Source organism: Penaeus vannamei, chromosome 23 (assembly GCF_042767895.1).
Source record: "Penaeus vannamei isolate JL-2024 chromosome 23, ASM4276789v1, whole genome shotgun sequence".
Taxonomy (NCBI): Eukaryota; Metazoa; Arthropoda; class Malacostraca; order Decapoda; family Penaeidae; genus Penaeus; species Penaeus vannamei.
Genome location: NC_091571.1, coordinates 36,872,981 through 36,887,565, shown reverse-complemented (window position 1 = coordinate 36,887,565; position 14,585 = coordinate 36,872,981). Strand labels below are relative to the sequence as shown.

At 46.2% G+C, this 14,585-nt stretch overlaps 1 protein-coding gene across 2 annotated transcripts in view; it reads right to left on the bottom strand.

Annotated features, from left to right (window-relative positions):
* LOC113811557 (roundabout homolog 3) overlaps window positions 1-14,585 on the bottom strand; it is a 92,603-nt gene that overhangs the window by 74,026 nt on the left and 3,992 nt on the right. For both annotated transcript variants that reach the window (XM_070137309.1, XM_070137308.1), the window contains exon 2: window positions 12,662-12,837. In XM_070137309.1, the coding sequence (XP_069993410.1) occupies window positions 12,662-12,668 (7 nt within the window). In that variant the 5' untranslated portion in view covers window positions 12,669-12,837. The remainder of the gene's footprint in view (window positions 1-12,661; window positions 12,838-14,585) is intronic.

The following is a 14,585-nucleotide window of genomic DNA, read 5'->3' as shown; positions in this document are numbered from 1 at the left end:
GGCAACGGAAAGATAGAATCCCTCGTTCACATCCGAGGCGGGGCGTTGCGAGTCCTTCGTTCACATCCGAGGCGGGGCGTTGCGCGTCCTTCGTTCCTATCTGAGAAGGGTCGTTGCGAGTCCTTCGTTCATATCCGAGACGGGCTGCTGCTAGTTCTTCGTTCCCATTCCAGACGGGTTACTGCGCGTCCTTCGTTCCTATCCAGACGTGTCGTTGCGAGTCTTCGTTCCCATCCGCGACGGATTGCTGCGAGTCCTTCCTTCCCATCCGAGACGGGACGCCGCGAGTCCTTCGTTCATGTCCGAAACCTGTCACTTCGTTCCCATCCAATACGGGTTGTTGCAAGTCCTTCCTTCCCATCCAAGACAGGTCGCTGCGAGTCTTCGTTCCCATCCGAGACGGTTCGCTGCGAACGCGTCCTTTGTTCACATCCGAGACGGGATGCCGCGGGTCCTTCATTCACATCCGAGACGGGTCGTTGCAAAGGGGAGTGTCCTTTCATCAACCTTTCCAAAACTCAATGGAATAATTACCTTTTCATGTCCGTTGCAATTCGTCCCTATCCATGGCTTTACGAATGAGTGCGCGTGAGAACTCTTCCGCCCGCACGTGTTGGGATGAGTATGCAATTTTATAAGACAAATGACACGGAGTCTGCGCACGTGTGAGAGCCCGCCGCGGCACTCCATCACATACGCCGTGGGTGATCGACGCATAAATCAGGATAATCGTTCAGTAATGGATCGCTGCCGAACGGAGGAGCATGCATAGAGTCGTCATTTTCTAAAAATAAGTATAGTGATTGTAATAGTAATAATGGTAATAATAATAATAGTAATGATAGGAATGATAATAATAGTAATGATAAAAATGATTATAATAGTAATGATAAATAAATGAATGAAATAATAATTATAATAACAAATGAATAGAATAAAATAAAAATAAATGAATAAACAAAATAATAATAAACTAAAAGATAAAATAGTGTTAGCAAATGTAAATATTAGTAAACAACAATAATAAATAAGCATATAGAATAATAAAGTAAAATAGACAAAAAAATAACATTATACTATCAAATGAACAAAGTAAATAGCAATAACAAATAAACATATCACATAATAATAACAATAAAAGAATCACATCAAATAATAATAACAAGAAAACAGATCATATCAAATAATAATAACAATAAAAGAAACATATCTAATAATAATAACAATAAAAAAATCATATCATCAAATAATAATAACAAGAAAAGATCATATCAAATAAAGATAACAATAAAAGAAACATATCAAATAATAATAACAAGAAAAATATCAAATAATAATAACAAGAAAAAGATCATATCAAATAAAGATAACAATAAAAATATCAAATAAAAATAACAATAAAATCATCTCTTAAAATGCGTCTCCCACCCGTGTGAAGGGAACTGTCACCCCACTCATACAGAACGACTCCCCGGACGCCATAGAGAACACAACAACCCTTGCTGACCGTTACTGAACAAAGCTGAGGTTAAACGCCAGCTCACTGCACCGGCCTTGCACTGATTCGCTGAGGCTTTTCTTCGGTGGACGCTGTTTAGTCCAGGGAATTTGTTATGTATTACAAGCTCGCAGCGTCTTGGGAGGAGAGCCAATGGCCGACTTTGAGGACGTGGAAGCAAGTCTGGAATTTCCTTTAGTCCGTGCAGGTTTCTGTGGAGTTTGGGTGACATTGCGACCTCTGCGTCACAGTCCGTTTCATTTAAGCATCGAACCCAAGGCATAAAAGCGCCATTTTTTTGCTTTATTCTTTCACAAAAAGAAAATATACTTGGATATGTTTGTAGTACCCTTACTATTTGTGAGAATACCGGCTTTAGTGCTGTATTGAGGGGATAAGATCATTAGTTTTGAGGAACAGCAAGGTGTCCATAATGATCACTCGCTTCCCATAACGCTTTCAATTTGTAATGGACTCCCGCCAAACCTCCGAGGTCCTCCAGGCACATGTCGTTTAGAGGACTAAGCGCTCTATTTACATTCCATTCTTCCCCCTTCCCATGCTGCATATTGCAAGCATTCTATGCGCCGGAGAAGTGAATGCAGAGCGGAGAAACATCAGCCGGAATTTTGAGAAAATGTTGGCTCCCCCGACATGGCATTGGTGTCCGGATAATAAATGGATTAATCTTGAATTGCACAACAGAATTGAATAATGCCGAATGGTTTACTCGCATTAAGGATTGTGTTGTATGAATTATTTCGCGATCCGGTAGATTTATTATTAAATATGTATCATTGTAAAAAAGAAAAATCAACTGATAAATACGCTAAACATGATTTGTGTACATGAATGTGAGAAAAAAAAATGTAATTAAATAGGAGTCACATTTGATCCCTACCCGTCCACTGAGACTTTCAAAAGATGTACACCCCTCGTTATGAAAAAAAAAAAAAACTTTCGGATTCCATAACCCCGACACATTGCGAGTTTGAACGAGGTAATTTGGATCCCTATCCGTCCACAGAGACTTTCAATAGATGCATACCCCTCACCGTGAAAAAAGGAAAAAATGACACAAAAAAAGATACTTAAAACCTTAAAATCCTTCCCTTTTGGTTCGATGTACTTCCTTGTCCACACATATCCTACAAAACGAGTTTAAAGGAAGTAATTTCTATCCATACCCGTCCACGGAGACTTTCAAAAGATGCATACCCCTCGATGAGAGAGAGAAAAAACTAAAACAAAGCAAAACAAAACAAAAGAAAATAAATAAAAAGAAGTTTTCGGGAATACCATTGGTTCGCCATCCTACCTTAACCCACACGGTGCGAGTTTAAAGGAAGTAATTTCTATCTCTACCCGTCCACGGAGACTTTCAAAAGATGCATACCCCGCGTTGCGAGAGAGAGAGAGAGAGAAAAAAAAACTAAAACAAAAAAACTCTTCCGGAATACTATTGGTTCGACATTCTACCTTAACCCACACAGTACGAGTTTAAAGGAGGTAATTCCGAACCCTACCCGTCCACGGCGACTTTCAAAAGATGTACGCCCCTCGTCGTGAAAAGCGCGCACTCGAATGTAAACAAACTCGATCGAAAGACTTATCCTCGGCTATCAAGTCTGCAAACGACAGAATAATACCTCAATAGACAAGCCACGAGGGTGTATGGGTTTCACTGAGAGCGGGTGAGCTTCTTTTTTCTCTGATTTATTATTTTTTTCCTTCTCCTTTCTCTCTTTTGTGGTATATTCCGTTTTTTCACCTCAAGCTGTCCGTTGTTCAGATGCTAGATTTCTACCAAGCGATATAGACTTTTTTCTCCTTTTTATGGAAGCTGTTTACGACTTTTGTGCCGCTGGAAATTAGAAACCATAGATAGCTTGTTGACTTTTTGAGCATGTTGAATCGCTGGTTCTTATCTTTTAATGGATTTTGTCGTGGAATAAAGACCGCCTTTTGTCATAATACGTCCTCTTTATGATAGATATGTGTAAGCTATTTGCCAGCTTAACGAGATTTATGAACTGTTCGTAGATTAAACACGCCCAGTTAAACGTATAATAATTGTTTTTCTTTCACTAAAACAAACACAGGTATCAATTATGCAAATGAATTCATATTACTTTATGAACGGCAAGCAAATTAAATGGAGCGCATATTATAATAAGTACTAAATTGCTCGGGTTTTTTATCGCCTGAACAAAGACACTGGTAATGTTAAACGAGTTTGAATTTGCATTATATTTAATATCTTTACTCGGATTTACGTATTTTCAGACATGATTGCTTTCCCTTCGTCACGCAATTCCAGTGATACCGAAGTGAGAGAGAGGGAGGGAGGAAGAGGGGAAGGAGAAGGGGTGGGAGGAGGAGAAGGAAAAGGAAGAAGAGGAGAATTGGGAGGAGGGAGAGAAGGGAAGGAGAAGAAAGGGTGGGAGGGAGGAGAGGGAAGGAGAAGGGGTGGGAGGGAGGGAGAAGGGGAAGGAGAAAAAGGGGTGGGAGGGAGGAGAGGGAAAGGAGAAGGGGTGGGAGGGAGGAGAGAGGGGGAAGGAGAAGAGGGGGTGGGAGGGAGGAGAGGAAGGGGGAAGGAAGAAGGGGTGGGAGGAGGAGGAGAGGAAGGAGAAGGGGTGGGAGGAAGGAGAGGAAAGAGAGGGGGAAGGAGAAGGGGTGGGAGGGAGGAGAGAGGGGGAAAGGAGGAATCGGTGGCAGGGAGGGAGAGGGGGAAGGAGAAGGGGGTGAGAGGGAGGGAGAGGGGAAGGGAGAAGGTGGGAGGGAGGGAGGGGAGAAGGAGAAGGAGAAGGGGTGGAGGAGGGAGGGAGAGGGAAGGAGAAGGGGTGGGAGTGGAGGAAGGGAGAGGGGAGAAAGGAGAAGGGGAGGGGGAGGGAGGAAGAGGGGAAGGAGAAGGGGTGGGAGGGAAGGAGAGGGGAAGGCGAAGGGATGGGAGGGAGGGAGAGGGGAAGGAAGGAGAGAGAAAGAAAATGAGGGGAGAGTCAGAGAGAAAAAAAGGGTGTTTGGAAGGAGGAGGAGGGAGAGAGAGAAGTGGGATGGAAAAAGAGGAAGGAGGGAGGGAGAGAGAGAAGGGGGATGGCAGGAGGGAGAGAGAGAGAGAAAGAAGGGGTTTGGAAAGAAGGAGAGAGTGAGAGAGAGAGAGACAGAGAGAAGGGGGATGGAAGGAAAGAGAGAGAGAGAGAGAGTGAGCGAAAAGGGGGATCTAGGGAAATGAAAATGTTAGCTGGAGACATCTAACCTAAATTTCCTGTACGAAACTCCGTACTCGAAATTACAAGGGACTGAGAGAGAGAGAGAAAGAGAGAGAGAAGAAAAAAAGAGAGAAAGAGAGTGAGAGAGAGAGAGAAAATATAAATAGAAAGAGAAAGAGAAAGAGAGAGAGAGAGAGGGGCGAGAAGAAAGAGAGAGAGAAGGAAAAACAGGAAAAGAGAGAGAGAGAGAGGGAGAATGCAACAGGGAGAGGGGAAATATAATGTGTACGTGCGTGTGTTCGTTTCTAATTATCCAGCATGATTACGCAGCTTCAAATGAATTCCATTTGCAAATAACCCCGCTTTTTCTAGAATATTCCGATACATCAGCTGTCCAAAGGAAGACAGAGACGAGAAGAGTGACACGGACAGATTAGTAGACAGAGAGTGATACAGTGTCAGAGAGGGAGGGAGAGAGAGAGAGGGAGAGGAAGAGGGAGGAGAGGAAAGGAGAGAGAGAGAGAGAAGGAAGAGAGAGCGAGAGAGAGAGGAAGAGAGAGAGAGAGGGAGAGGGAGAGAGAGAGAGGGGGGGAGTGAGAGAGGAGAGAGAGAGAGGAAATTGGGAGTGAGAGGGAGAGAGAGAGAGAGGGGGAGTGAGAGAGGAGAGGGAGAGAGGAGAGAGAGAGAGAGAGAGAGGGGGAGAAAGAGAGAGACAGACAGACAGTGAGAGAGAAGAGAAGGGGTGGGGGGAGAAAGAGAGAGAGAGAGAGGGGGGAGGGAGGGGGGAGAAAGAGAGAGAGATAGTGGGAGGAGAGAGGGAGAGAAACAGAGAGAGAAAGAGAACAGAGAGACACAAAAGAAAAACAAAATGGGGGATCAAGAAAAATGTGAGAATGTTAGCTGGAAACATCTGATCAGAAATTTCCTGTTCGGAACTCTGGGCTCGAAATTACAAAGGTCAGAGAGAGAGAGAGAGTCCAGAGAGAGAGAGAGAGAGAGAGAGAGAGAGAGAGAGAGAGAGAGAGAGAGAGAGAGAGAGAGAGAGAATTAGACAGTCATACAGACCGACAGAGACAGAGAGAGGGAGGGAGAGAGAGAGAGAGAGAGAGAGAGAGAGAGAGAGAGAGAGAGAGAGAGAGAGAGAGAGAGAGAGAGAGAGAGAGAGAGAGAGAGAGAGAGAGATCAACGTCAGATCTTTCTCTTTCCTCGAAGTTCGCGATAACAAGGAGGAAATACCAAAACCTTGAGGAACGGTTCGCTACATGACAAAGGGGAGTGAGGGAGAAGCGAATGAAAGAGGGAGAGGATGAAAAGGAGGATAATAAAAGGGCCCCGAAAAGTGCACATCGGGAAAGGGAAGCGAATTGGAAAAGCGGGAAAAGAAACAAATACAATACGCACAAGAGTCGGCGAATGCGCGGTCCAAAAACACGGGCGAGACAATACAAAGGGGAGGAAAGGGAAACGGACGGAGTTCATCACATCAAACGTCTTTGAACGCTGCCTCCTCCTCCTCCTCCTCCGCCTCCTCCTCCTCGTTCTGCACCTCCTCCTACTCTCCTCCTTCTCTTCCTCTCCTCCTCCTCCTCCTCCTACTCCTACTACTCCGCCTCCTCCTCGCCATAACCCACCCTCCTCTTCCTCCTCTCCTCGTTCTCCACCTCCTCCTATTCCTCTTCTCCTACTCTCCTTCTCTTCATCCTCCTCCTCCTCCTACTACTACTACTCCTCCTCCTCGCCACAACCCACCCTCCTCTTCCTCCTCCTCCTCTTCCTCTTCATAACCTCCCTTTCCCCTGACTACTCCTTCCTTTCTTCCTCTCTTCCTCTCTTTCTCTCTTTCCCTCTACCTCGCCGTTCATCTCTTCCTCTCTTCCTCTCTTTCCCTCTTCTACTTCGCCGACAAATTCCAGAAAAGAAATAGTAATAATCTCATGTTATTTTTTAATTTTATTATTTTATTATTTTTTTATCATTTTTATTTATCATTTTTTCCCCAAATTTCATGACGACACCAAAACATCAAAGCAATGATAATTATACGGACGACACTATAAATGACTCGCTCTATTCAAAAACGTAATATCAAATCCGTATTTAAGAAAATAATAACGCCTTTATAAAAAAAAAAAAAAAAAATGTATATAAAACATGTTAATGGCGAACATCAAAGTAATGCTAATCATAATGACATCAACATAAATAATACATTGCATGCTTTTCCGTTCCTGTGTTTTCGTGTATACTGTCAAAGAGAGAGAGAGAGAGGGGAGGGGGGGGAGAGAAAGAGAGAGGGAGGGAGAGAAAGAGAGAGAGAGAGAGGGGAGGGAGGGAGAGAAAGAGAGAGAGAGAGAGAGAGGGAGAGAAATGGAGAGAGAGAGAGAGAGGGAGAGAAAGAGAGAGAGAGAGAGAGGAGGAGAAAGAGAGAGAGAGAGGGAGGGAGAGAAGAGAGAGAGAGAGAGAGGGAGGGAGAGAAAGAGAGAGAGGGAGTGAGAGAAAGACAGAGAGGGAGGGAAAGATAGAAAGAGAGAGGGAGGGAGAGAGAAGAGAGAGGGAGGGAAAGAGAGGGAGGGAGAGGAAAGAGAGAGGGAGGGAAAGAGAGAGACGGAGAGAAAGAAAGAGAAAGAGGGGGAGGGAGAAGAAGAGAGAGAGAGGGATAGGGAGAGAAAGAGAGGGGGGAGGGAGAAAAAGAGAGAGAGAGGATAGAAAAGGGACAGAAAGAAAGGGGGCGAGTGAGAGAGAGAGAGAGAGAGAGAAGGGGAGGGTGCCAGGCGATGAAAAAGACGGGGTAGTCTTTTTTTATCGCCGTAATTTGTTCACTGTGGCTTCTGGTGCTTTCATCGCTCGAACAGATGTATGCCCGAAAAGAGGTCATCCCCGTCCGCTCCCCCCTTCCCCCTCTCTCTGCTTTCTCTCTCTCTCTCTCTCTCTCCCTGTCTTTCTTTCTCTTTTTCTCAATTTCTTTCTCTTAACATCTCTCTTTCTCATTTCTCTTTAACAATCTTCTCTTTCTCTCTCTCTCTCTCTCTCTCTCTCTCTCTCTCTATTCTCTCTCTCTCTTTCTCTATCCTCTATCCCTCTTCTCTTCTCTCTCTCTCTCTCTCTCTCTCTCTCTCTCTCTCTCTCTCTCTCTGTCTCTCTCTCTCTCTCTCTCTCTCTCTCTCTCCCTTCTCTCCCTCTCCCTCTCCTCTCTCCCTCCCTCCCTCCCCTCCCTCCCTCCCCCTCCCTCCTCTCCCTCCCTCCCTCCACTCCCCCCTCCCTCCCCCCCTCCCCCCCTCCCTCCCCCCACTCCTTACCTCCCTCTCTCTCTCTCTCTCTCTCTCTCTCTCTCTCTCTCTCTCTCTCTCTCTCTCTCTCTCTCTCTCTCTCTCTCTCTCTCTCTCTCTCCCTCTCCCTCTCTCTCCCTCTCTCTCCTTACTCCTTCCTCTCTTTGTCTCTTTCTCCTCTCTCCCCTCTCTCGCTGTGCTCTTTCCTTGCCGTATCTCTCCGTCTCCCCTTCTCCCCTTCTCTCCCTTTCTCCCTCGCCCTTTCATTCTACTTCGCTTTTGTCCTGAGTATTCCTCTCCCTTTCTCTTCCCCCCCCTCCCCTACTCTCCTACTCCACGACCCTTGTCCTCGTCGATTTTTGTGTGTGTGTGTGTGTGTATGTGTGTGTGTGTCTGTCTGTGTGTCTGTCTGTGTCTGTGCATGTCTGTCTGTGTCTGTGCATGTCTGTCTGTCTGTCTGTGTCTGTGCATGTCTGTCTGTCTGTGTATCTCTGTCTGTCTGTCTGTGTCTGTGCATGTCTGTCTGTCTTTTTGCGTGTGCGTATTGCATTATGGGACATCCGCACGCCGCCACAAATCAGGCTCCGAGTTCGTGTCCGTCACGCCGATATAATTCCCAAACGAGCGACACACCAAACGTGACATTTTTATTTTTTATTTTTATTTTTTTATTTTTTTTTCCAGCGCGCGGCGTCGTCTGCCACACGGAAAGCGAAAGTCCCTAATGATCGTGTTTATTAGCGCCGTAAATCAGGTCTCTTTTGATAGAGGAGGGGCCTTAATGGAGGAGAATTATGTACTACGCATTCTTTCGGGCTGACGGGGGGTGGGGGTTGATGTGGGGTGGGGTGGGGTTGGGCGGGGGGGGCACGACGCGGCCTCTCGAAGCCTCCAGACGAAGGAGCGACAGATTATCGCGCGAGCTTTTACGTGGCGCGAGGAGACTGCGATCGCATGACGGACAGCGGCGCAGGTGTCACGCACGAGGTACGTTTTTTTTTTTTTTTTTTTTTTTTTTTTTTTTTTTTTGATGGAATGGGATGTTGTGGAGAGGCATGTCGCAGGGTAAAACGTTTGGTTCTAATTCCTCTCTCTATTTTTTTTTTTTTTCATTTTCTCTCTTCTCTTGTTTCTGCTTTTTGTTCTTTCTCCCACTTTTTCTGCTCGTTCGCCTCCTCTCTCTCTCTCTCTCTCTCTCTCTCTCTCTCTCTCTCTCTCTCTCTCTCTCTCTCTCTCTCTCTTCTCTCTCTCTCTCTCTCTCTCTCTCTCTCTCACCCTCCCCTCTCTCTCTCTCACCCTCTCCCTCTCTCTTTTCCCCTCTCTCTCTCTCCCCTTTCCCCCTCCCCTCTCTCTCTCCCTTCCCCCTCCCCCCGTCTCTCCCACTTCACTTTCCTCCTCTCTCCCTTCCCCCCTCCCTCCGTCTCTCCCTCTCCCCCTTTCTCCCTTCTCCTCACACCTCTCTCTCTCTCTCTCTCCTTCTCCTCCCTGCTTCTCTGCTTCTGTGCATGAAATCTCATTCCCGCCAGTCTGTATGGCATTTCTCCCCGCCTCAGCCTGCCGCGCGGTCACTGAACCACCCCCAGCTGGCATGGCTCCCTCGCCCTTTAGTCACCCGAAGAACCGAGTATTATATTCATCTTTACGAGAGAGAAATTCGCAACGAGAGAAGGAAAAATTCGCAACGAGAGAAGAAAAAATTCGCAACGAGAGAAGGGAAAATTCGCAACGAGAGAAGGGAAAATTCGCAACGAGAGAAGGGAAAATTCGCAACGAGAGAAGGGAAAATTCGCAACGAGAGAAGAAAAAAATTCGCAACGAGAGAAGAAAAAAATTCGCAACGAGAGAAGGGAAAATTCGCAACGAGAGAAGGAAAAATTCGCAACGAGAGAAGGAAAAAAATTCGCAGGGCATATATATCGCATCTCGATGGGATCTAGAGCAAGGGAGGTGTATTCATTTCGCGAATCTGCATAATTTCACGTTCTAAATCCGTGTCGTATTCTAGCCACTGGGTAAAATTTAGTTCACAGATGTCTCTTTTTTTTTTTTTTTTTTATCCCCTACTAGTGTATATTCTCTCTTTCATTCTGTTTTTTGTTTTCTTGTTTTTGCTTTTTTTTCTAAGTCCCGGATGAGGGTTAGGATGGTATTGAGGTTGGAGGCGATGGAGAAAGTGGGGTTTCTCGTATCCTTGTTCACTTGATATTGGGTTCAGTCTTTGCTGTTGTTTTTGTTATTGTTATTTTTGTTGTTATTGTTGTTGTTGTTTGTCCGTTCCTGGAGTAATTAATAATCGCGTATGGATTTAAAATTAGTTTGGTCTCCTTGTTTTTTTTCATCTTCGGCTAGAGCATCCCTCATTCTCTCTCTCTCTTTCTCTCTTTCTCTCTCACTTTTCTCTCTCTCTCTCTCTCTCTCTCTCTCTCTCTCTCTCTCTCTCTCTCTCTCTCTCTCTCTCTCTCTCTCTCTCTCTCTCTCTCTCTCTCTACTTCGTCCCTCCCTCTCTCCTCCCTCCTCCCTCCCTCCCCCATTCTCCCCCTCCCTCATTCTCTCCTTATCAGTGTCATTTTTATCACCCTTATTGCCATCTACATTATCCACGCTGTTATCAGTCACCATACCCACCATCGTCACGTGACACCCAGCCACAAATCATCCCAGTATTAGCCTCAAAAGTAAGAGGGTTATCGGTTGTATCCACATCACCACCGCCTCTGTCTGTTATCTGTTTATTTATTGTTTATCACTGTTCTTGTTTCCATCGCTGTCATCGTCGCCATTATTCTCTCCTCCCTTCTTCCCCCCCCCCCCCGCCTCCTCCTCCTGTGTCTCCCTTGATCCTTAATCTCAGCGTCTTCATTCGCAATAACAAACTATCCCCGTGTTAAATGACCGGTCTGACGTCTGGAGCGTGTGCAGGCTTTCTTTCCCCTCTCTTTCTCTCTCTCTTTTGCTCTTTCGCTCGCTCGCTCGCTCGCTCGGTTCCTCTCTCTCTCTCTCGCTTCCTCTCTCTCTCTCTCTTTCGCTCTTTCGCTCGGCTCCTCTCTCTCTCCCTCTTTCGCTCGCTCGCTCGCTTCCTCTCTCTCTCTCTTTCGCTCGCTCGCTCGCTTCCTCTCTCTCTCTCTTTCGCTCGCTCGACTCGCCACTCTCTCTCTCTCTTTCGCTCGCTCGCTTCCTCTCTCTCGCTCGCTCGCTTCCTCTCTCTCGCTCTCGCTCGCTTCCTCTCTCTCGCTCTCGCTCGCTTCCTCTCTCTCGCTCTCTCTATCTCTCTCTCTCGCTCGCTCATTGTCTCTCTCTCTCTCTCTCTCTCTCTCGCTCGCTTCCTCTCTCTCTCTCTCTCTCTCACTCACTTTCTCTCGCTCGCTCGCTTCCTCTCTCTCGCTCTCGCTCGCTTCCTCTCTCTCGCTCTCTCTCTCTCTCTCGCTCGCTCGCTCTGCTCCTCTCTCTCTCTCTCTCTCTCTCTCTCTCGCTCGCTCGTTTCCTCTCTCTCTCTCTCTCTCTCTCTCTCTCGCTCGCTCTGCTTCCTCTCTCTCTCTCTCTCTCTCTCTCTCTCTCGCTCGCTCGCTTCCTCTCTCTCTCTCTCTCTCTCTCTCTCTCTCTCTCTCTCTCTCTCTCTCTCTCTCTCTCTCTCTCTCTCTCTCTCTCTCTCTCTCTCTCTCTCTCTCGCTCTCCCTCCCACCCCCTCTCCCTCTCTCTCCCTCTCTCTCCCTCTCCCCTCTCCCTCTCCTCCTCCTCCCTTCCTCTCCTCCCTCCCTCCCTCCCTCCCCTCCCTCCCTCCTTTCCTCCCTCCCTCTCTCTCTCTCTCTCTCTCTCCTCTCTCTCTCTCCCTCTCTCTCTCTCTCTCTCCCTCTCTCCCTCCCTCCCTCCCTCCCTTCCTCCCTCCCTCCCTCCCTCCCTCCCTCCCTCCCTTACCCCCCTCCCTCCCTCTCTCTCTCGCTGTCTTGCATTTCTCTCCTCGGCACAAGAGGCGGGGTCGTCCTGCCTTCCCTCTTCAACGACCCCTATCGCCACCCTTATCACGACCCCCACGTCAAGCGCTAAAGGGCCCGACGACTAGACATGTTGACTAATTATTCCCCCCCCTCCCCCCTCCCACCTCCCCCCTCCCCCCTCTTCTCTTTGCCACACACAGGGGTCACGACTCCTCTCGGCTGCGCGCCACGTGGTTGCGTCGTCCGCTGGGGTGACGCACGCATTCCGTCTCTCGCTTGTTTATTTATCCTGGGTTGGGTTAGGCGGTCACACATGTGGTGGGGGTTGGTGCTAGGGGGGGGGGGGAGGGGGAAGGAGGGAGGAGGGAGGGGGGGCTGTTTTTTTTTTTTCGTTTTTTTTGTTGTTGTTCTCTTTCTTGCACTGATTGTTCGAGTCGTTTATTTTCTCTGGGTTGAACGAAAGCTTATAAGGACACTTTCGAACGCGTGTGTGCATTCTTGGCCGGTGTTTTGAGGTTTCGTTGCTGTTGTTGTGTTGGCGGTGTTTTTCTTTTTTTTTCCTTATTTTTATGGGGGCGGGGTCGGTCGTTGTGTCTTGTGGGAGGTTGTTGCTTGATAAAATTTATTGGCGCGCGTGTGTCTTGTGATTAGTTATCCGTGTGTGTGCGTGCATTCGTCAGGTACGATTGCAAACACATGTCCATGCGCGATCCATCGAGAGAAGAAGAAGAAACAAAAAAAAAATGGTGAACTCACAAGCCATCTGGACGGCGACCCTCCTGGAGGTGGCGGTGCCTAAGGAGTTGTGCGCCGCGCAGTAGTAGGTGCCGGCGTCCCGACCACGCACCCGGTAGAAGAAGAGCGAGCCATCTGGCAGCTGCAGCCTCCCGTCGCGGCTCCTCAGCGGCGTCTCGGAGTCCGTCCTGTACCACCTGTAGGAAGGGAGGAAGGAGCGAGACGTAAAACATAAACAAAAGGAAGGAGCGAGACGTAAAACGTAAACAAAAACAAAGAATCGTTATGTCATTATCTTTCCGCGACTACCCCCGGGGAGAGAATTAGGCGACAGACAGACTGCCAGGCAAAGTCTTTAGAAGAATGTGTGTATTCGGATTGTTTGCCGTGTTATATGCAGGCACTAATACCCAGACAAATATAATTAAAAGAGAGGACACGAAGATGATTACGCCCGTTGTGAAAGGCAGGTCCTTAATCTCTACGTACTAATTACACTTCCCCTGTAGCTGTGCGTCGGAGCAGAAGTTCCTGCTTAATAATACCCGAGACTTAAACATAAACATGACACGTGTCGTATTCGGAGCGAAAAAGGAGAAGAAAAATGAGCGAAAGACGGAGAGAGAGAGAGACTTAATAAGAGGCAGGCAGACAGACAGATATACAAAGAGAAAGAGACAGACAGACAGACAGAGTCAGATAGAGAGAAATAGAAACAGACAAGCAAACAGAAAGACAGACAGACACAAACATACACAAAGACAATGATCGAGAAACAAAAAATAAAGACCAAAGCCAGAGAACAAAGACACGAAACACGAAATGCAAATAAACAAGAAAAAAAATACATACATAACAGGACCCCCACTACAAGACAATAAAAGCTGTCAATCATCCTGGCGTCTGAGACACGTGGCAATTGCAGGAGCTTCGCGAGGAGCCAAATATTATGCCTCGGCTCCCTTTGGCACTCATATGGCACGGCACGGAAGATCGCCTGTCCCTCGGGCGTGTGTCTGTGCGCCCGCGGCCTTGTATGGGAATTTGGTCTTGTCTTTGTTTTTTGTTGTTGTTGGGATCGGTCTTATGGAAATTTGGTCTTGTCTTTTGTTGTTGTTGTTGTTGTTGGTATGAGTCTTATGGGAATTTGGTTTTATTGTTTGTTGTATATTTATAATTTAGTCTTATTGTTTTTGTTTTTTGTTGTTGGTATGAGTCTTATGGGAATTTGGTTTTATTGTTTATGTTGTTGTATATTTATAAATTTGGTCTTGTTGTTTTTGTTTTTTGTTGTTGGTATCAGTCTTATGGAAATTTGTTATTGTCTTTGTTTTCTGTTGTTGGTATCGGTCTTATGGGAGTTTGGTCTTGTCTTTTGTTTTTGGTATCAGTCTTATGGAAATCTGGTTTTATTGTTTATGTTGTATATTTATAATTTGGTCTTATTGTTTTTGTTTTTTGTTGTTGGTATCATTCATGAGAATTTGGTTTTACTGTTTATGTTGTTGTTGTTGTATATTTATCTTCGTTGTATGTGAATCTGGTCTCCATTAGTTTGTTCTTGTTATTGTATTACTGATTGTATTGCTCTGCATCCTACGGGAATTTGGTCTTATTATTTCGTTGTTGTTGTTGTTACTGTATTTATCTAACTTGTATGGGAATCTGGTCTCATTGTATTATTGACTTTATTACTCTGCATTGTATTTGAATTTGGTCTATTTTGTTTTCGTTGTTGTTGCTATTGTATCTATCGTTCTTGTATGGCAATCTGGTCTAACTATTCTGCTGTTATTGATTGTATTACTAGGCACTGTATGGGAATTTAGTCTTAGCATGTTGTTGTTGTTTGTATTGCTCTTATAGAAAGTTGGGCTTGCCATTTTGTTGTTTTTCTGGTCTAACTATTCTGCTGTTATTGTATTATTATTGATTGTATTACTCT